The 23,618-nt window shown below is 43.7% G+C and overlaps 1 protein-coding gene across 1 annotated transcript; it reads right to left on the reverse strand.

The window, feature by feature from the left end:
* Window positions 1-11,440: 11,440 nt before the first annotated feature.
* On the reverse strand, window positions 11,441-22,142 carry mlycd (malonyl-CoA decarboxylase). Its single transcript, XM_062389480.1, has 5 exons — window positions 21,347-22,142; window positions 17,200-17,312; window positions 16,685-16,841; window positions 16,228-16,380; window positions 11,441-12,554 (listed from the first exon to the last, which is right to left on the reverse strand). The coding sequence occupies exons 1-5, from the start codon at window positions 21,875-21,877 to the stop codon at window positions 12,009-12,011; spliced, it is 1,500 nt and encodes a 499-aa protein (XP_062245464.1). The 5' UTR covers window positions 21,878-22,142; the 3' UTR covers window positions 11,441-12,008.
* Between the last annotated feature and the right edge of the window lie 1,476 nt (window positions 22,143-23,618).

Below are 23,618 nucleotides of genomic sequence, written 5' to 3' on the forward strand. Positions count from 1 at the left end.
CATGGTCTCACAGGATGGAGCCCTGTGGTTATACAACATATGAACGTTACATTCATAGTGTCCCACATGACTGCTTAAAGTGTGTACTGATTCAAATATTTGAATATATGTATATATATACATATATTCAAATATTTGATTTATATGTATATATATATATATACATATATACATATATTCAAATATTTGAATCAGTACAGTCATGTGGGACACTATGAATGTAACGTTCATATGTTGTATAACCACAGGGCTCCATCCTGTATATATATATATACAAAAAATAAAAGGTTTTTCGAGACATTTTTGTTTCTCAGTCATATTATTTGTATTTATTCTCTTTTATTCTTTTATCACTCTTGAAAGTAGTGGCTTTCATAAGATGTTTTTATTTGTATTTCTGAGTTCAGATCAAATTGGGGAGAGGAGGCTTGAGCCCTCTTGCAGTGGACGCAGATTCAATTTGACCATTTGCCCATTTCACACTTACATCGTCCTTTTGATAAACGTGAAAATGTCCAAAAAACATCTAAAATAAATCTCTCTAACCTGGACAGAGCCAGAAGCAGAGACCAGAACCTCTTCACAAGATGACAAAATGCTGCTACTTTTGCATGACAGCAGTGTTTTGCAGAGTCACCGCTAATAGCAGGTCTTTTGTCACAATAACATCAGGATGCTGTCTCAGACCTGCTCCTGGGCTGCAGCATTACTCTTATTGCTCCTCTGTTGTTGTATCTTAGAAATCAAATTGCAAATAGCGCTGTGTTTAGTCTCCATTTAGCCTCGATCGTCCACTTGAACGCTTCCCTTGTTCCTCTGTTCCTCTGTTCCAGTTCGGCCATCTGTGTAAACACTGATCACTGATCTACCGTGATAAAGAGCACAACTCCCTCACCTCAGCATCTCTCACATAGGACACGGTTCCTCTCTTAAACAGTGGATCACAGTCCAAGTAAAATCCCTATCCAACACATGAGCTGTTCTGATTCTGCACTTTGGGATTAAAGTGTTTTCAAAGCTGCTGATCACCTGACTACAGTGAGACTGACATCCCCAAAAAATGATCCCACAGGTAATAAGTGGTCATTATGAACAAGTACTACCTTAAAATCTTTCTCCGTGAGGTAGACGACATGTGACTTCTCAGGAAATGTCGTAAAGACTCCTGTTTTCAACTGAGGAAACCTTTTGTGGCCATATTGTGTAACCACTGTGTTTACATTCCACATCAATATTCCGATATTAACCAGATTAAGACCGAATAAGACGTTTAAACAGCCCCTTCTGATTGGATTAACCTGAATAAGGTCATACTCGGAATGAGCAACAATCAAATTAAGACGATGTGGAGTATTCTGACCTTAACATTTTGAGTAATCACATTATAACGTCCTCTTGTGTCCCCGTGTGTGGCAGTTACCAACTGCTCAACGTCATTATCAGACGACTGGAATATTCTATTAGCAGCTTATAAAAACATCATAATCAGAAAAGGTCAATAGTCTGAATATCGCTGTTTACATTCTATATAATCTTGTTATTTTCATCTTATCTTATCTTAATCCCTTCTTCAGAATATCACGTGTTCTTGAAATGGGCTCATGGGATGTGTGATTTTCGGCCTCACTGTGTTTGATGAAGTAGGAGATTTAAATTCCTTCTTCTTTTGCCCAAACAACTCTGGAGGGACACAAATGTTCCTCTTGCTCTTCGCCACCTGAGCTGCATTTGTAACAGTCAGCAGGGGAACAGCTGCTGGATGGAAGCTGTTTCCTCCTGCTCTCACCTCCAGAATTCCTCCACCATCCCCGACTCCATGTCCACATCATTAGCGCCAACATATCTCTTAAATCTGAAATTTAGATGTGTCTCCACACCGGCAAGCGAACATGTGGGGGCGGATTGGTCGTGGAGGAAGATGGGCTCTTCAGTCAGAGTGGTTGCATGAAAATACCAAGGGTAACACACATTATCCCAAATTACAAAAATGCAGTGGAAAAAGCGAGTTTGACTTTTTCCCCACAGGTGAAAGTAAGAGGTGGAACCAGTTTAAATATTACCTGAAAATAAAAAGAACCTGACCAGTTGCCACATGATGCAGGGCACTTACCCAGCAGGAGGAGAGAACTGGCCCCAGTCCTCCATGTTTTAAAATCAGTGTGTTGACATACAGTGTTATAGTAACTACACCACTTAAGGGGCTAAGATGTATGATAACACATTTTTAGTTGTTGTTCCGTTTTTCAATATCCCTGCAATCTGTTCAATAGCTTCATTTGGCAAACTAAACACTGCTTAGCTTGTGCGTCATATTTCCAACGTGCTTGTTGGACAAGGACAAAACCTTCATTAGTTATGTGCACAGGTTGCCAAACACATTTTATGCATTATTGTTTATTCCAGTAAATATGTGAGTGTGTCTCTGTCTCTCACACACACTCGTTCCTTGTTCCTCTTCAGAGCAAACAAGGTCTTTGTAGCCGCCACTTGAGCTCAGGAGCCTCAGCCTCTTAGCGACAGGCTCCTCTGACCTCCAATGATCTGAGTTGTGCTTTTTCTTGTGAGGGTTTGGTTCTCCTGGCTCTCAGAGACTTGGAGGTCAAAATAGTTTGTGCGAAAGAATCTTGACACGCTGCCATTCTGTCCCGATGCACCTGAACACCTCACGGTAAATCAAAGGCTGCTTTAAATTATTCATCGACGACACATAGAAGAACATGCAGGTAGGAAGAGAGAGAGAGAGAGAGAGAGAGAGAGAGAGAGAGAGAGAGAGAGAGAGAGAGAGAGGTGAGGGCGGAAAGTCAGCAAGAGGAAGTAGCAGATACTTGATGGTGAATAAGCATCAGCTCTGAGTACAGCCTATGAATATGCTGGGCTGAATCCATCCATCTGTCGGCTACTCATTTTCTCCACTTGTACTGATTTAATCGAGGTCCCACTAACACTCATCTTCCGTAGTGTGCGTTTGTGTGTGTGTGTGTGTGTGTGTGTGTGTGGGACCAAATCCCAGTCCAAATGAGGCAATACTTCCTTTCTGAGCTCCTGGTTGGTGCTAGTGGGAAGATTTTAATTGTGAATGGAAGCCAATTCAAAGTCCTAGGAGGGTGCGAAAAAGTGTCTGTATGTGTGTGTTCCTGGTATCACTCTGGTTTTGAGGTAACTACATCTTGTGATCTCTCACCCTGCTTGTGAAAGGTAAATCATTATAGGTTCAGTGTGTAGGATTGAGTGCCATCTAGTGGTGAAGTTTCAGTTTGCAAACACCTGAATACAACTCGAATCTCCCTCCCCTTCCAAAGGGGTAGTAGCATCTAGGGCGGCATTGACCCCATAATATAACCTTAAGTAAAAAGGGAAGAAGAAAGGGCGCACTTTAGAACCAGTGTCTGGTTTGTTCATTCTGGGATCCTGTAGAAACATGGCGATCCAACATGGTGCATAAAAAGGTATAACACAGTTTCATAGTTTCAGGTGATTCTACTCTAAAGAAGGTTAGGAAAAAGGGTATGATTCTGGAAAAAGTGATAGTTTCTGGTTTAGTCTCTGAGGATTTAATCCAAAGTCACAGTGATGTCGTCACAGAGACACAACTGTGTTTGCAGGTGTTTGTGTTGATCTGGGCTCAGGGCCTCCTCTTGGAGCCCCCCCCCCCCCGCCCCGAACACCATGACTGTGTGGAGTGAGCGAGCAGGGATTTCATTAAGTGCGAAAAAGGGCTGACTTTATAGTGATCAATGGGCGTGCTCATCGGTCACCTGGAGAGGCCTAACTGCCTGCAGCAGTGAGATGGATGCAGCGGCCAGAGGAGAGGAAGAAAGCCGAGGCTGGGACTGAGAGGGAATAGAGAGGAGGGTGGTTGGTGTGTGTGTGTGCTGATCAAAGTAAAGTGTGAGTGGAGAGAAAGACAGAGAAGAGGAGTAATGGATCACATTGACCTCCCGACCTCATTTCTGCAGACACTGAGTTATGTCGTCTGGAGAATAACACAAATATACTGTGTTTGATTGCAAAGTAGTTTCATGGCTATTTCACTTTTGCAGCATGGGTTAACTTGAGGAAATACAAATTTGCTCTCTCTGCTACTCCATACGTTAGTTTGACTCCATTTTAACGCACAAGGATGTGTACTTTTTACTCCACAGCATTATTATTTGACACTTATTGTTATTGGTATAAAGGTGTCAAGCTAAAATCAAACATGGCACAGTGTGACAGTAAGTCAGTGTTGATCAGAGGAACAGTGTGAAACAAGCAGCAATTTGTTTGCACAGGTGCGTCCTCGTGTCAAGTATTAGAATGACACTCAGTCAAACACCTCTCCAAACAGTCTCTTTCAGTTCAACAGAGCTGCACCAGACTCCAGACACTCATAGAAATCATTCCCAATAAAACACCTTTGCTTTTTCATCAAAATCCATTCGATATTCCCTGGGAAATTGGGGAAAATGTTGGAAAACGCCCTCCAGTGTTTAAGTGAAAACACAAAGTGATCTGGATACGCATTAGAATTGAATGGGTTCTTTCCTGACTCATATTTCATGTTAAGCCAGCCAGTTGTTTTTTGTTATCTTGCGTAAAAACAAACAAATATACAAACCAGCCAACAAACAAACAGACGGGGGTGAAAACAACCTCCTTGGCAATGATGAGGGTTTATTAGGTTGAAATGAAATGGAGGGTTTAACAATAACTCTGTGTAGAAATTATAGAATCCATCAGAAGACCTGCAGGTGTAAGAACAACCAAGAATATGTTTAACTTACACATTATAAACAAAATTTGATTCAAACCCAGAGTTCATTAAAAACGTGCTACAGGATTCTCATTAATTTCACGACAAAAATTCCACTCGCAGGGACTATAGAAAAATCGCCCCAGACAGGTCGTCCATCACAGAGAGCGTTTCATCTCCTCCACTCCTCAAACTTATTTCATCATTCCGTGGAAATGCAAATGGCCTAATCTTTCTGATGGCACGCTGTATCAGAGCGTGACCCCTGAGTAATTGAATAGTGGGAGAGGTGTCGGCGTCTGCGTGAAGGTTTTCCTCGTGGAGAGTCCTCTCTTTTATCCGCCCGCGCAGCCTTGATAAAGAGGACCCTCTCGGTGGGGAGGGTTTCAGATTACTGTATGTTAAAACAGCGGGGGGGGGGGGGGGGGGGGTAATGCATGTAGGCATCCAGAGGAAAATGATGAATATTGCCCCCCCCACCCTCCACCGCCATCGTCTCTATCCAACCTCCTAAAGACACAGCAAGCCCAATTAACCTTCCTCATTACCACTGCAATAGGCCTTCCGCTCCAAAGGATAGGGGGAGATGGGAAACAGGATGGTGGGGGGGGGGGGGGGGGGGGGTGTAGATGGGTGGCGTTGCAGTAGAAGGGAAAGAATAAATCAGAGGAATGAAATATAAGAAAAACGCAATTTGTCACAGCACTGTGGACTTCCGCTCTCGCCCGGTGAGGAGCGGGGCGTCGCGAGGTGAGGCCTGCGTGTCAGCCCAGCTGCTGCGGCCATTTAAAATGAGACTCGCGGCTTCGTGAAGTGGGACCGTGCATCCGCTCAATATGCAGCTCTGCGAACCACCGTGCGAGTATGGATGAAGGGAGTGTAGAAGGATGGTGGGTGGTGGGGGGGGAAGACAGGGATAGGGCAGCGGGAGCTGATCTGAGGCAAAGAAACTCCCGAGGATGCATGAGAGAGATTGGAAGTGTGGAGGAGGTCTATAGTCTAATGGATCACGGGCATGCACGCAGCGACTGTAAAAGACAAAGCGCTCTTGACAGGAAAAAGCCATTGACTCATTATTCAGTTCGTCTGAGTGGAAGAGAAAGAAGTCTCCCGGTCGCCGCGTGGGTTTCATCACAGTTTCACGTCTCTTTGGAAGAAACACGCTCGGATGGAGCATGAAGGAAGCACCTGTGACCTTTGAATCAAATATTAATTAGTTGCTTCATAAACGATCCTGAAATATTCTCCTATAAATATGAATGAGAGGACAAAAAAGTTTCAAGAAGCTTTTCCACACCATTTAAAGGAGGCTTCGGGGGGGGGGGGATCTTCATGTCAAATCCAATGAGACGTGTAATGTGTTCTGTTTCTCTAGAGGAGCAGTGTTGAGTCTGGGGATATATCATTAGGTTCTGGATAGTGTGAGTTTTGAACCTTGGTGTATAGTTGGACATATGAAGTAAGGGCTGTTGGTTGAATTATGGGAAGTTCAGGATCCAACGTTTTGGGGGATTCGACCACTTCACTCAGACGAGTTTAGAAGTCGGGGTGTCTTAACCTCTAGTGGGTCAACTCAAAAAAACTTGGAATGTTTTTAGTCATGGTCCCCAGTGTCAGGTCCTCAGACTTCTCCCAGGGTGCCACAGTGACCATCAAATGTGGTTTTGGATAACAACAACGACAGCTATTGAAAAGATTCCCTGGAAGATTTGGCTCAGAATTTAATGACCCAATAACCCAACTGAAGTGTCCCATTTAAAGAAGATCACCATTACTATTCATATGTGTAGCTAGCTAACTAGCTAAATCAGCTAGTCAAAGATTGTGTAATTAGTTTATAATCAATGTTATATGTATATTTGGATAAATATATTCATCTTTATCCTCTCTGGTGTGATGCAAAGACTGTAGAGTTAGCTAATCTCTTGTATTCATTTCTGCATATGAATATGCATGGAGTAGCTGCTGCTCTGGCTCTATTGTGAGATTCAAGTCAAGCATAATAGCATAATGGTATAGATTTCAATAAACAATGGGTTTGACAACACTGCTACACAACGAGAAACCAGCTCCTAAATTACACAACCACTCTTTGTTGGTTGCAAATGTTGTGCTGTGCAGCTTTTGTGAGTAAGAGTTTTATTTACTGATGATACTTGATGCAAGAGAACAGGTACGAACAATGTGTGTCAGAACATCAGCGTCGCTGAATTTATCAACATCTGGTTTGTTCCACAACTGTCGAAAGTTTGAGAAACTGGCGTCATGCACAGTGGGAGGTCATTTCAAATCAACACACACACACACACACACACACACACACATGGTGTTTGGTGTTTTTCCAGGTGGCCCAGACTTCGAGGGCAAAAGATGAACACAGGAAAAGACGAATGAAGAGTGATTCAGCGAGCGATCATCACCTTTGGGCCTCGGAGCGTTTAATCGATCAATGATCTCATAACAACAGAGCCGGTGTGTGACGCACACAGATCTGCATCCTGGTGTTTAACGTCTGTTCGGCTTTTTCAGGGAAGCAACAATGGACAAAGAGTGTGCGTGTGTGTTTGTGTGTGTGTGTACATTCTCCTTTCCAATCTGTCTGTCACCTGTATCAAACCTGGAGTAGCTGTCTCCCGTGGGTGCTGCCACCTCTGCCTGTTTACCTCTTTTACATTCAATAACCCAGTCTGATACAAGACGTCAGGTCAACTCATACTGACTAATTGCAGTGAATGAAGGAGGGGAGGGGGGGGGGGGGGGGGGGAAGGAAGAAAATGCCATCAGCAGGCCAAATGAGTTTTAATTACCACCTCTAACCAGACACAGCAGATCTGTCAATCTCCAACTCACTCTGCAGCTGTGACAAGGGGGCAGGGGGAGCTGGGGGGGAGCTGGGGGGGAGCTCAGAGGAGTGACAGCACGGAGAGAAAAGGAGGAGATGTGAGAAGAAGGTGTGAAAGGAAAGAAGGAAAGAGAGAAAGAGAGAGAGATTATGGTGGGTTAGAAAAGTAAGACGGTCGGCCATCACATCGGACAACATTGGTTTTACTGTCAGTGAATGTAACTCTGCTGCCCTCTAAAGGTTACAGCTCGCAAAATATGGGCATTCTCAAAAGGGAGTGAGTGTGTCACCATGCATGTGTGGAATGTGTGTGTCTGTGTGTGTGTGTGTGTGTGATTGTGTGCTCCCTGATTGCTCGTAAGCCCTTTGAAGACCAACCTGAGGCATGGATGGTAGGAGGTAGAGAAGGGGGGGGGGGTAATGGTGATGATGTGAGGTGTGAAGCATGAGAGAGGGCCAACAACAGCGATAAGGAAGAATGGATGAACACACTTGGTTGAACTCTCCCATCACACACCCAAACGTACACACACACACACACACACACACACACACACACACACACACACACACACACACACACACACACACAGGGAGGTCAGTGGTCTGCAGTTAAAAATCCCACTTCTTTCTCATCATCCCTCAGCAGCAAATACTGAATAGACCCCACGGTGACATTTACAGGTTGTGTGTAAAAGTCCTCAGCGTGAAAAAAAAAAATAACAACTCAAGATGAAAATAGTGGGATTCATTGATTTCCCTCAAATGTCAGCAGTTAGTTGGACGTTACAATGAAACGCGGCTGCCTGTAAAATTCCACAGGACACACTGTTCAACCTGAGATGGCTCCCTTAAAGAAACCAGTGTGTGACGGCCAATCAAAGGCCTTGCAGTTATTGTGTTGTAGGAGCTTTGGGGGGTTGCTCATTTCTACAGTGTGAGATTTGTCTGTGTCTTGTTTTCTCCATGTTTGTTCTCCTCTGGTTATGAAGTAGGCAGGGCTCTTTTAAGAGAGATGATGATGTTGTGTAGTTCTGTGCACCAATAGGAATTTATCCATATTTGAGTTGGAAACTTAAACAAATCAAATATTTCAATTGACTGATACAGGGTCATGTGGAGCCCCATTCAGTGGTCAGTCATACTTTATTTTAAACATATCCAAATTTATCAGTGACACAATCCAGTATTACTTCCTGTTGTTGTCTCTTAAAACCATAAGGAGAAATGCAGTTTATACCTCAGATCTTTTTAGAATCAATGGGAGAGTCAGTCTGGAGCACGATGAATCTTGTGTGTTTTGAAACTGTTCACAGCAGGAGGTCTTCTGGAGCAGATGCAAACGTCAGTGCACGTCTCCTCAGAGCCGGTTTATCCTCAGAACGTACAGACAGGTTTTAGAGCTGGAGCAGAGGGAGGATTGTTGTGTGAGCTGTGAGCTCTTCACTTCTCTGCAGCTCGATGCCGTCACGTCAACAATCACAAATAAGGTTCAGTTCATTTTGTTTACTTTTCACATCCGGCAAGGTTTTTTTTCACAAACTCACCAGAATGTCCGGTCTTCATTTGCAGGATTTTGTTCTCTGCCGAGTTGGAAGCTACAACGTGTAACGTGATATGGAACTTAGCAGTGATCCACATGATCCAAAATGTGTTATTTGGTGATATTTGTAATATCTTTTACGGGCCAGAGAGACGAGCTGCTCTTGTCTCTATATCTGCATTTTTCTATATCTGTGAAATCATTTGAATTAGTTTAGTTCTTGCAGCGCTGCAAAGGCAACAAGACACAATTCTCCCTCCGGCTGAGGTTTCATCTTTGTTGCTATTAGCTCGCTTACAGCAAAACTTGCCTCCGTCAGAATCTGGTCCGTTGGGCACAGAAAGTCCAACAAAGAATATTAACTTTACACAAGAACATTTCTCCCACTCTTCTAGTTCAGCTCCATGTTTAGAGCGGTAATAACACGTCTTTACAACCTAGCCACACTGGTTTGACTTCTGCTTCAACAACACATGTTTATCAGTAGCTCGTGGAAAGCACAGCACTTCATTTCTTGACAGTTGCCATAATACTTGTCAGCAAGGAAAAGTAAAAAACACCCTGAAGACAATGCTAGTCTGTTTCAGGATATTTTTCTATTACCACAGATGTCTTGAGATTTTTCTTCTATCTCTCAGTCGCTGAGTCCCAGGGGCCGAATGCCACCCCCCCGGAATTAGATCTTGAAAATGCCACAGCCACCACTCTCTGACTTTCTCTGTGATGTGTAAAAAATTGATTAGCTTCATTTGTAAAGCAATTTCCTCTGAACGAGGGACCAGGAGTAAAATGCACCCCCCCGCACACATGCACTGCCCTTGCTTCTTCAGATGAAAAAAAAAAAAGAATAGATAGAAGAACTGTCTGAGTTACTGACTTATTTTTAGATGAGACGTGAATTTTCCACAGCAGACAGTCGCTAATCAATTGTAATTAGGTCTTCTGCTGCTTTTTGTTCAGTATCGGCCCTGAGACGTGTCAGAGAACAGAGCTGTACAATATTGAACTTGGCTCTGAATCCATTATCAACGTGTGCTGGACTGGAAATGTGACAAAACTGCAATCAACCGCAAGATTAGATACAAATGAGGACTGGCCTAAGCACACACGGCGCCATTTTGGAGTCTGTCAGTGATCGGAATACTCGCAGCTACATTTGTCCACAGGGGAAAAAAACAAAAATCTAATTTCACTGCAATTTGATCACAGATGTTTTAAAGTGTCACACTCCGCCTTTGTTGCAATGAGACTTCAGGTAATTACATGTTCAGACACCGTCCACTTCTGAAGCGCTTATCAAATTACCTCCGTTAAGCACATGAAAAGTGGACACGATTAGCACTTTTACTGTCGGCACCTTTAAAACAATTAAAAGCCTTCCCCATCAGATACAGCGCGGCAATTGACTCCATCCACAAAATTCTCCATTGCACGCAGAGGCTGGAATCATTTCATTTAGCAGCGCCCGATGTGTCCATAAATCTGATCTCAGGGCTGTTAACGGTTTTGCCATGTGAGCAATTTGTCTTTCTCAGCCCCTGTGGGAAATACCCGGAGGGAAAAAAAGTGTTACTTTCACCGTGGGACGTAATACATTAAGAATCTATAATTACAAACTTCTGGACCTTGAGCTGCTCTGTGGTCAGTGCGCTTGGTGAGAACCTGGGCAGAGGTGACTCAAAACACAACGAGCTCCGGCTGCCAGCACAAAGTGTGGAGCGTGTTCATCCTTCTCCATCGTGAGGTGGTGTGATGGCATCGGGTCCCTTACTGTTTCCAATATCTCTGGAGGCACCGGCGCTGTCTCTCAAGGGCATCCTTTAAACAACTGTCTCTTTTATGCTTCTTTATTCCTCCCCCCTTCCCTCCTTCCCTCCCTTCTGAACACCATCAATCTAGCCTTGTACTTTAACTTTATTTCTCAGTCCATTAGTTTCTAGGACACAGAGCAGCACCAGGCAGAGCACAGAGGGGAGGGAGGGGAGGGAGGGCAGAGACAGTGTGAAAAAAATGAAAAGAAAGGTTGGCCCTCCAGAGAGATAAAATGTAATTTCACAGTCAACTTGCTGTGATATATTATTTCACAACAATGGGGTGTGGGCTGATATGAGCCCTGCTTGGCACCTGTACAGAGTAGTTAGAACATCATTGGTGGTTCTCTGGAGAGGTTCGTTGTGTTTGTGTGTGTGTGTGTGTGTGTGTAAAAGGATCAGAAATACACCTGAGCTGAGGAGGACACCAGGAGGGTCCGACCTGCACATCAGAGCAAGCACAGTCGACTGTAAAATACGAGCCGTGATTAAACACAACAGGGGAAAAAAAGTCTTGTTTTGGTGACAGTTATTTAATATGAAATAATATTTCCAGTCAGCAGGTTTAAATAATCCCCAAACCAAGCAACAACAACAAAATAGAAATTCACTCCTCCATTCTTCAGCGTGTTTGCAGCGCCGGCCAGATGAAAGACTCTGAACATCATTTATTCCAGTAGCTGCACTCACTCATTGCTCCTGCTTCACCATCACATGCAGTTATCCAGGAGCATAGAAAGACTTTGATAGACGCCTCCTGCTTCATTAGCTCCGGTCTCTCAGCCTGGGAAACACTCGCACAATATCCAACACCTTCTGCCAGAAACATAATGAGGCAGAAAATAAAACCTATGTACTAAATACAGAAGATGGGATGAGAAACGTTAATGTGACAAATGGTCTGATTTCAAATCCAAAACAACATCAGCTAAAGTTAATTTAAAGGAGCTACCGGAGCCTTTTTTTTTAAAATTAAATATCAAAGACAAATTAAACAAAAATAAAGATTTTCAGAATGTGATAATAACATTGTGATATCAAGTGCCACTCTGTTTATGGGCGTCTCCTCGTCTCTCTCTCTCACAGTTTGCTGTTCTTCTGATATTGGGAAACGAGTCCCAGAACCTGATCTGACGCCATGATGCTCTTGTTCTGCAGGTACACAGAGCTGTTCTTAGGCGTCTCCTTCAGGAAGTACCGATAGTTCACCATGATGCCGCAGGAGTTCGCCACGCCCCTGGGGCTGGTGTCGGCGCGCCAGTTCAGTCGCCACATGGTGGCGCCGTTTTGCAGGTGGAAGTTGGCCACCGGGTTGAGAGCGTAGCCTCGCCTCTTCTCCCCGTAGAGGTACCAGGCACAGAGACGCATCAGGACAGGCTCCAGGACACCGGACAGCCGCTCCGAGCGCGTCCACTCGCTGGTGCCGATCAGCTTCCGGAGGGCGTCCACGGTCTGGGTACCAGGGGAGGAGTCAGTGGCCTGCTCCACCTCCTTCCACTCCTGCTCAGAGAGGAGGTCCGAGCCCCGGCCTTCCTTTCGGTACTGGCTGAGGAGGCCTTGGAGCCAGGAGGAGAAGCCTGGGATGGGAGACAGGCTGGAGAACTGGGCCATGTGAGGGAACTCGCTCTGGAAGACATGAGGAGACAGGAAAGTGGATTTAACCCCTAAGAGAGACAAACTGTTTTATGCATTTTCAGATTTCCTTTGTTCTAATGCGTTTTAAAAACCCAAAATGTAAAAACTGCCCTACTTCTGTCAGACTGTTTGATGAATAATGAAACTCTTTCAGGGTTAAGAGGTTTGTTTCTTTCCATCCCCCATTTTGAAACACAACATTTTACATACAGGTCATGTAGATGTAGATGTAGAAAAATGATCTCAATCTGAGACTGAATAAGATATTAGGACTTAGGACGAAGAAAACAAACAAACGAGACAGAGAGAGAGAGAGAGGCAGCAGAGATCTGAACCTCACTATAACCCAGATATAATGATGGAATCCAGGGAGATGAACCCTCAACCTCGGCATTAAAACACAAAACACATTGATATCTCTCGTTTTCACTCAGGCTGCTGTTTGGGCCTTGGTTCCACAGACAGAGTCAGAATTACAATTTACTTCCATCGCTCCATGATCCTTCTCTGCTGATGGAGATTGACGATGGCCTTTTCTCCTCCCCTCCCTATTATTCTATCCTCCTCTTCCGTCCCTTCCTCTCCTCCCGCTCCTCTTCCCCGTGGCTCTGTCACGTCTAGACACCCCCACCCACCCACCGCATGCACCGATCCATCCATCTCTCTTCCATCCCACTCCCCTCCCCTCTTCTTTCGTCAGAATAACACTCCCCTCTCACACCTCGGCCCGTCCTCGCGCTCCTGCGTCTGGTTTGATAAGTGATGGAGCGATGTGCCAGGCAGAAGAATAAAAGGCTACGGATGAAAGTGGAAGTGTCAGACAATCCCTGGAGGGACACGTCGCCGTCTGTCTGTCTCCCTCTCTGCAACACTGTTTTCCTTTCTTCCCCCTTGATTTCTCAGTCCGTTCGTTTCCAGAATCCAGACTTCTCACTTTCCGCGTCCTGCTGGCTCTCTCCTTGTGTTGTTCCTTCTAACTGAGCTGTGTCATGATCCCACCCTCCACACTCCTGACCTCCATGTTTAGCTCCACAAGTGTTCGCATGTCGAGAGTGGACAGGATTGACGGAGAAAAAGGCGGTGGTGGAAAAAAGGATGGAGGCAATGGGAGAGGTGGAAAAGAAAACAGGGAGGATAAGCTGAAAAAAGGAGGAGCGGAGGCAGAATTGCGCTCCAGGGTCTAATCTACAAAGACAAGCCAGACCTGCTCCCGCCCTCACCTTAAATCACAACTATGACCTTTTCTTTTTCCATTCTATCATCTATCCATCATCATAGTGAGCCCTCTGTGGCTGCGCTCCTCTCTTCACCTTTATGTCAGAGAGACAGGCCCTCAGCAGAATACAAGACTGTTAGTGGTTCTTTTGTGTAACCTCGAGGGCAGGGGTACGCACTTACACTGCCGGGGTCAGGGGTTCGATTCCCACGGGGGATCGTAAAATATAGATGCGCTCATGCCGCTTTTGATTAAGTGTCCACTCACTGTCTGTGCTTTGATTTTCTGGACAACTGTGTCTCCAATTAGGTTCAGTCTTGGCACCGCGGTTGTGTTTCTTAGGGGAAGGGCAGTGTAGAGTGTGGAGGGTTATAGAGACGGTTCTTCAGACCCCGACCCCCATTAATATATCATGATGGTAGTGACATCAGGATATAAGATGGAGTGAAGACCAACCGGAGAATAAGTAAACAATAAATCCTGCGTCACTGCCATCTCCTTCAATTCTTATATTTTTTATTTTTATGATTAATATTTTTAGTTTGTCATTTTGAACCTTTTGAACGATCAGATCGCTATGGGATCTCAATGTGGACACTGGGGACACATAGTTAAACCAGATTTCAATGTAATCAGGTTACAAATTTTATGTAGATACAATCTGGATATGAAATTCATTTTAAGGTGTAGCACAAACTAACTTTAGCATTTTTCTGAAAACCTATAATTTGTCTCAAGGTCACTGATTTGTAGCCGTGCCTTTGCAGTTCAGTACAGAAAAATCGAATGAATTTGTTTTTAAGATGATGTTGGGATAAGAATCCAGAGGACTTCCTGATGACGACAATGTTCCACCTCAGCAACAATACCGTGGATTTCCGACCTCTGACACAAACGGCCGAAAATGCTGAAAATGAAAATGCAAAACAATATCTGCTGTGTTCCCCCCCGAACCCTGAGTCCCCGTTAATAAAAACACCAATAAGTGAAAAGCATGCAGTGATCACAGCAGTCGGGTTGAATTAATAACCAAAGAAGAGGCGGCTTAAAGCTCCTGACTTTTATGAGGATTCACTACGTTTCCCATCTGTTGGGCATCTGAGTGGCTTTTGATTTTTTTTCCATTCAGCGTTCCAATCATTTAACAAGCGCGAGCTGGAGTGGCCCGACATGAAGGGCTCCCGCGCTCATCGAGAGGGATGGATGACATTTCATTACTGGCTTTCCTCCTGCTCTGTTTGTGTGTGTATATGCATTCATACAAGTGGTAAAACAAGCGGGAGATTTATGATATCAGCATCGAGACTAAAATAAAAATAAAGATAAGAAAACTTCTGAAAACTAATCAAACCCAAATCTTCAGTCACAGCTCTACTTCACAGGAATGATGCTGAGCCAGCTGGACTTCACCTGCAGGCTCGGGGCCCTTTTAATTGAATTCAGCATTTGGAGCATCTTTAGACAAAGAACACTTTCTGATGCTGCACCATAAGGAGGCAGGTGAGTAGCTCTGCAGGAGATAACAGCTGTATCAGTGCACGTGTCATGTGCACCGTTATGATGTGTTGTTATTATCTCACCGTTATGGGACAGGATGGTTAAAGGCTTCACTGATAACACCCGAGGGTTATTGTTTCCAGATAACAGATGTTGCCTCTTCTCTCACCTCCAGCTCTTTATCATATTCTCCTGTTTACTCCCATTCAAACAATTAATCATTGCTGCATTTTAAAAAAGAAAAGTTGTTTCCTTTGAAACAAAAATGAAAGAACAAAAGCATTTTATACACGGTTTATTATGTCAATATAAAGAGAAATTGTGTTTAAAAAGCATGTTGCATTGATTGTGCTTAGTTTCCTCAGTTGTGTGCATTAAATTCTGTTTGATACCGGATGTGTCGGTGTTCTGAGGACTGAAAAAAGTGATTTTGTGTTTCTCTGCCCTGACACCATCATGTCAGGGTGACGAATTGGGGCTGGTAAGAGCTCAGGTGTGAAAACTGAGCCGAAAATGTTACAATCATTGGAATTGTGATTATTTCTCCAGTTCCAATATTGAGTATGGACTCATTCAAATATTATTTGCTGAATACAGGTGCTAAAAGACACAAACGTTAGCAGCAACTAGGTGAGAGAGCTTTTCACAAATCTATCTAACACTCTCATCTTCACACTATACACACAGGAATGCGTGTTTAATTTCCATTTTTTGGCTGTATTTGTATTTGTAGTTGTTTATATTAAAAGATTAGGGTTAAACTGTTAGATATCAGTACAGTAATTTTTACACCTTAATAATGGCATCAGTGTTTGCCAAAATTCCATATTTTTCTTGGCTGCCACATAAATTCCTACTTATACTACTAAATGTCCTTTCACTAAATTTTTTTTGATTTCTTTTTTCTGTGACGTGCACCTACATTACATTTTGAGTTCTTCCCACACCCACCTGCAGTTCTCGCACTACCCTCTTGATGAGGTAGTTGCCCAGATCGACGCCCTGCAGGCCGGCCTGGGTGGAGGAGATGGAGTAGAAGACGGCCGCGTTGATCTTGTTGATGTCCTCCTCGGAATCGAGAGTGGCCACCTCACGGACGATACTCTGAGAAAGAAACAGAGACAGCTCATTCAGACACGAGTGGGTTCTGGTCGGGAGAACTTGAGTCTCGAGTCTGTTTCAATTTTTTCAGAGATGCACTTTATCACAGCCTGAAATACTCCAAAGTACACAATAACAGGAAGTGAGTTAGAAAGGGGTTGCTCCCAGGGGGATCAGCAGTTTTAAAGTCTAGGTTTTGTTTTCCACACAGCAGTGATGCATTTGTCAGCAGAGAGGAGGAGGAACAAGGCGGCAAATCCCAGATGTTTAACTCTCAAAGTTAGACGAACCATCAGGAGCCTCTCACCTGGATGTTGTCAGAAATATCTTCGGTGAGAGCCACGTGTAGAACCACCAGGGGCTCTCCGGGCATGGCGGCGTGGGTGAATGCATAGCAGCGGCGGTACGGCCCCACTCGGCGCTTCAGGTCGGTCCAGTTCCTCACGGGGTGCACCGCCTCATACCTGACAGAACTGACTGTTAGTTTCAGATTGTGTTTGACTGTTCACTGAGCTGTCAAGCTTTACTTGCTCTTAAACGTGTACTTTACAGTGATAATGGGGCAAATTTGACTCTCAATATATATATGTTGTTTTCAAATGTGACCTGCGTCTCGATCTGTGTGGTACGGCATTTAGCTTCAATGTGTCCTGTAATGTGTATTCCCGATGTGATAGGTAAAGCTTAATCTGAAAAGAAATTTGGCAAATGGTGTATTTTCATGCTGCACAATTGTTTTGTAAGCTAAGATTTAGATGAAACGAGATTGGGACAGCAACAGAGAAGAGAAACACAGTTTGTCTGGGTGCATTGATGTCTCACTGGCTGATCTTCTGCAGGATCTCGCAGGGGGACAGCCAGGTGATTCTCTCCAGTCGGAGCAGACCCACAGAGAACCACTCAGACAGCAAGCTCTTCAACGTTACATTCAGGTCCTGGGAGAGAGAGAGAGAGAGAGAGAGAGAGAGAGAGAGAGAGACATAAGGTTGGAGTTCAGAAGTAAGTTCATCTGATCATCAAAACAAAATCCACCACGTTCTTTCCCTCGTCCCGACAACTCAGCAGCCAGAGACGTAGAGGAGAGTTAAAGTTCAGTGCTTTGTTTAATGATGGTATAGGGTCCTGTTTTAGTCTGTGTAACCAAAACACTGGTGTGCAGGTAAATCTCATAAGCACTTGATGGAAAAGAAAAAGAACAATATCTGCTACAGTAAGTTTTCTGAATCCTGTGTGAGATGTGAACGTCTGCAAAACACGAGCAAAGTGTCGAAGTTTCTCTCTTTATTTTATACCTTAAACAGAGGAAGCACTATAAAAGTATTCTCTAGACATATACGTTTTTTTTATGACTATTAAAAGAACTGGATAAGCACGTACTCCTCACAAGCTCTATTGTTCACCTGAAAGCAATGATGTTCGTTTTTTTCTGTATGAAAGTTTCCATATCCATATCTCACACACTTACAGATTGTGTGTGTGTTCCCCTGGTAGTATGAAATGCTGTTTGAATGTTTTCACATTATGAGCAGTGATTTGTTAGAGCTTGCGATGGGTGTAGAGAAGTCACTTCGATAAATAACTTGCCATTTCAAAGCAGGTCTGTCTCTCTGCAAAAGGTCAGACTTCATTTGCAGCAAATCTCTTGCAAAACACACAAAACAAGCGCACGTGGTGCACGCATGTCAACGCACTCAGACACACAAACGCGGCTCATGTCGGCTGCTCCGTGGGATGATTCCACCTCCTGCTGCCTTTAATGCCCAGTCGTCAGTCATAATAACGGCTGATGCAAACCAGCTCAAACACAACAGGGGGTTATAAGAGATGTCTGGTGAGATTCTCTATCAATACTCTCCACAAATATTCATCAGACTTCACATTATTCAGCTGCAGAAAAAAGATTAGAGTATGAAAAGGCTGCGATGGATATATATATAAATGTGTATTTATGTTCCTCATACTTCACGAGGCCCCGCCAGAGGTTAAATAATCTATAATGGAAAAAATAATCCCAGTCTGGCATTTCTGTGGGGAAGCGCAGGGCATCAACAACCTGCGAGGGGGCAGCCGCTCACTTGGGGATAGGCAATTCTCACCCACACAAAAAGAAGGTGAGACGTGTACTCCATTGACCCAGCAGAAGATGAAGTCTTTTGAAATGTGAGGGTCTCGCATTCAAAAGCCTCGGGTTAGGAGAGAGAAGAAGGGGAAGGGGGAAGAAGAGAATCCTGGACTCCATTAGAAAGAAAATGAGGCTTTTGGACTCTGGAGCTGTATCGATGCATCGAGGCGCGGATGCAGCCTCTGCTACAAAGACAAGCTGTGCAGTGTGTGATTATACGGAGCGATAGACACTGCAGTGCCTGGATGGAACAGTCTGTCTATCCGGGGCCAAAGGACCACCGGCTGCCAAAGTGTTAGGTCAGCCTCAGGCAGTGCCAGCACCTCTACCCCAGTGGGCCGCGCGCCACTTGTCAGCTGGGAGTCTATCTGTGGCGGGAACATAGCCGCTGTGATACTTTGTGTAATCCCCAGCGAGCCAACTCCCAATGACATCTTTGATTTGACGGTAAATCTTTCATCCACTCCGTTTGTGGACAGGTGAGCGGGGAAATGAAAGGCCTGCAGGTAGAAGGAGTGAGCAGCGACATCAAAAAATCAATTATCCAACCACGAGAGACTAATCTAGCGTAGAATTCAAAGTGACACGCTTGCAAGAACCAGGGTAATTGCAGCCTTTGCAAATTCCAGACTTGAGTCATTTTCGAAATTGTGTTTTTTTGCAGAGCTTCTTTTTATTATTTGCCTTTTTTTGGAATGTCAGTTTTTTCCCCTTTGCCTTGCACGTCAATACAAGTACTAAGAGCTTTTGTATTTCCTGTGACCTTTTCTCATTTTTGGCGCAATCAATTCTAGCATTGACAACAAGCAAATCTTGCTGTGCAGCCCCAGAACCAAGGTGGTCATAAGTACAAGTGGGTCTGTAGGTGGCTCAGACCTTTTTAGCAACAAAAGCTCAGTGGGGCTGAGTTATTGACAATAAATGCATCATAACCACATCTCAGCAGGAATAAAATACATATTGAGCCAGAGAGTAGATGACCTCTGGTGAATGTGAAGTCAAGGTATCTAAAAAATAAAATCATATTACTCAACAGCTCTTACATTTGATAAAATGAGGCACAAAAGCTTTAAGCTCAAACAAACCTAAAGCCTTTTTCACTTCATTATCAAGGGTTTGTTTGTCCATCTCAGCATTTAATAGCACACGTATTGTACATGTTGATAAAAGCATCTCACCACAACAAATCAGTGCCTTTCATTTTGTGTGATTGAGAAAAAAGTGGACACAACAGGGCATCTATCTTAGCTGCAGTGCGTTTCAGATTCGACCACCTTGAAGCAAAGTGTGCTTTGTTTTGTACTAACACAAAACTCAAGCATCTTTCTCGATGGTGAATGGTCACAGTCGTCTGTACACTGAGGGAGCTTTCTGGTTCCAGAGGCAATAACAGAGCTGCTGGAGGCCAGAGGCACAACAGGAAATCCAGCAGCACAAAAGGCTTCTTAAGCCACAGGTCGATGTATAATTGCAGTTTCATGTCGTCTCGGTGTGAGTCCATCTCGTAGGGATACAGAGCCATCATTACAGATTCGAGATACACACTGGGGTTTGAATGGCAGTTATTATCTTAAACACGGCTGGAATTGCACTGAAAGAATTTAAATAGCAGCACTAATGAATTAGAAAACTGCCTCACACTATTGTGACTTGTGAAATACAAACTTAAATACATCTTATTAAAGTCAATAATTGTGTTAGGGTTATAGCATTAGTTATAATTCAAACTCGGATTAGACCTGTAATCTGCCTATCTAGAGGGTTTAGTGCTGTTGCACCTGAAAAACAAGCAATTTAATATCATATTAAATCAATCATCAGACCTTTTTAGTGCCGTTAGTTGAAAAAGGTAATTCCTAATAATTTCCTTATTTCAGACACATTACAGAACTAATACTTATCAAATATGTTATCAAAAGACTTAACCTGTTACATTTACCCATGTGTGCATTGAATTAGTGACAATGTGTTATTAAATGTATGGTATATTTCTTCTACCTTCTCAGCAGTCAAACCCACGGGACTGTTCATTTGAATTCCTGGACAAACCAAGTGCCTGGAATTAACATGACAGCAAGATTGCCACCTGCATAATTATTCCAGTCTTATTTCAGAAGTGCATGAACACTGCCTCATCTCGGTGCTGAGCTGAGCTGAGCACTGTAATTACATCTGACTGAACGTGAGTGACTGGGCGATGAGGTAAATGAGACTGGAAAGCTTGGTTTTCTGAAGAGGAAGTTGCCAAACAATGTGGCGTTAAGGGGTCAAACAGCAGGAGATCTGCATTAGTGTGTGTGTGTGTGTGAGATGGGGAAAATGGTCTTTCTTTTCAATTTTCATTTTCACTTTGTCTTCAAGAGATTCATTCGGAAATATTAATTACACGGCTGATTTATACGCGTCTCTTTCACCTTGTTGTTACAGGGTCTATTTAAACCCAGGTGGAAGGCAGCACCACTGTCCTGTGATCTGTGCAAGGAAACTATGAAGAAAGCAGTGAAATGGAGCTTGAAAATGAAAAGCTCGGCCGGACTTGTTTGCAAAGAAGCCTTCCTAGCTTTGAGGAAATGGAAAAAACATCATCTTTATTCTGTGCAGTTTCCTTCAGGAGGTGAACTGGAGCAAAGGTCGAGCTGTGATGGAATGCGAGCCGTGTGATGGGGGCAGCGTGGGGGGGGGGGGTGCAGCTGAGGCCTGTGTACGTGCAGCTGCTCACTGCTCATGTTAAAACACTAAATCACTTCAAGGCCCAGCTATAAACGGAACACAATGCCAAACGCGCTATTTGGCCCCTACGCGCACCCGTAGACAATGTAAACAAACGCCTCTTCTTTTTTTTTTTACCTTGATGTGCGAGCTCTCGTTGGACTTGGACGCGAGTGTCTCAAGCAGCTCGGCGCGTAGGTCCACCAGGAACTTCACCCCCCCTTCCACCCTGCTTATGTGCTTGAGCAGCTGCTTGTACCGGGGGGTCAGGCTGTACCGGAGCCGGTCCTCAACCTGCAACACGGTCGCCGGATCCCGCAGCTGAGAGTCCTGCAGCTTGGCGGCCAGCTCCGAAACGCCCCGGTGGTCCACCCCGAAGTCCCGCGACAGCTGTGCGAGGAGACCCGGTCGGTCCTCCTTGTCCAGGCTCTTGTAGAAGTGCATGAAGTCCAGGCTGTGGGACTCGGGGGGCGGTGGCGTCTTGTCCCTGGTCTCGTATGTGGGTAACGGTGCCACGACCCTCGCCAGGATGTCCTCCATGCCCGAGACGCCGCTGCGATTCGGGGACGAGTACCAGCGATAGGTCCCCAGAGACACTTTGAGGAGAGCCCGGTGTCGCCAGCACCTCACACCTCTGCGGAAGGCCCAGATGACGGGGAGGGATGTCATCGCTGGGAGGGAGCTCCGCTTTCCGTCCTGGAACCTGTGACCGAGACCCACAGGAAGCGAACCACTTCCGGGTTGCCTCTTAAAGAGATAGCGCAGCTGCAATGTCAACACGTTAGACACGAGGAAGTATCACTGATCTGAAGAAATAAAACCATATTTAAATCTTTATAGAATGAGTTAAAATAATCAATTAAATAAAACTGTTTTAATTATTTGTCAAGGTCCTTATCAATACTACAAAAAAGTTCGAACAGACCAAGTTACCTATTATCCCATAGGTATTGATATAGTTTTATATTATTTAATCAATACAATTTCATAACAAACAAAGCATTAAAACAGATATTTATTTAAATATTACAATATTATATGTAAAATAAATACATGTTTCTTAATAATGCAATAATTTGAGGCACTGTTTTTCTTCTACTGGTATACCATTCTCTATAATTTTGTTCGGGTACTATATGTGGTTGCTTTTCTTAAATAAGAGTAGACTCAGTGGAGATTGTTTTCGATTGGTATTTTGTGCATAAAAAGTAAAATGGTTGGCCAGCTTGTGGTAAATATTGTTGTTGATTTACCACATTCATCAGTTTTTATAGCACTTGAGGTTTTGGTAAAGGTGCCATATCACGACACTTGCTCCACATCATCTAAAGCCACTGCACATTTCTCTCTGTGACTTATCATTGCCTTTGGGGATAGAGCAGACTCTGGGAGGAAAAGAACTGCACTGACAACCTTCAGAAGTTCATGTTAGTGGGCTTCCATGGGCACATACCATGCATTAATGGTTCCGCATACAGCACTCTTCCACTTCATCCAAGATAAAAAAAGACAGAAAATATTTCTCTCTACAAAGGCCAGTTAAAGTGAGAATAAAATACTGCAGACCTGAAGTCGAGATGTGATGATGCTTCCATAACACAAACCAAGAGACTGGAGTGACACAAGCGCATCGCAAAAGGTAAATCAGGAGTCAGGTTGAGGTCACTGTGGAAGATTTTTTTGTTTGACCCCTGTTGAGTGCAACTTTGCAGCAGCAGTGCTTGACTGCTTTTATTACATTATTTATCAGCTGTCGAACCATCTCTGCTCCTGTCCCTGTTTTTATCATCATATATATATAACCTTTATAGCCTACATGCAGTTCACAAGACATTTTGCTCTCTCTAAGCAATACTATGCAATGCAATACAAAGTAAAAAGGTTTCAGGTTTTGTCAGTCAATGACAATATGCCTCATCCTTCCTATTTACAAAACATTTATTAATTTTCTAGTCATGTATTCTTTGTTGAAACAGAAACATCATATTGAAATATAAACCCTCATCTGCCAGCAAGTCCTGGTCAAGATGGGCAAAATTAAATAAAAAGTTTCATATATAAATATAAATAGCGACAAATAACACTATAACATACTGAATCGCAGCAAACAGGTTAAAACACGGAACAGATTCAGAATCATGTGGGAATCAAAAGTAAACATTAATAATAGGAAATAAAAAGCCCATGTTATAGACAGTGACATTATTCTATGGAAACTGACAAATATATTTTATGGAACCCAGGCTGCTGCCTTCAATACTTCCAGCCATTTTGATTTATAAATAATATAAACATTGATATTGATTTTCATTGATTATGTAACACACTGTAAATATTGTTATTTTGTTGTTGTGCTGAACTTCTGTCCGTCCAAGGAGAGGGATCCCTCAGTTAATGATATAATGGATGT

The sequence above is a fragment of the Platichthys flesus genome, chromosome 6, assembly GCF_949316205.1.
Source record: "Platichthys flesus chromosome 6, fPlaFle2.1, whole genome shotgun sequence".
Lineage (NCBI taxonomy): Eukaryota > Metazoa > Chordata > Actinopteri > Pleuronectiformes > Pleuronectidae > Platichthys > Platichthys flesus.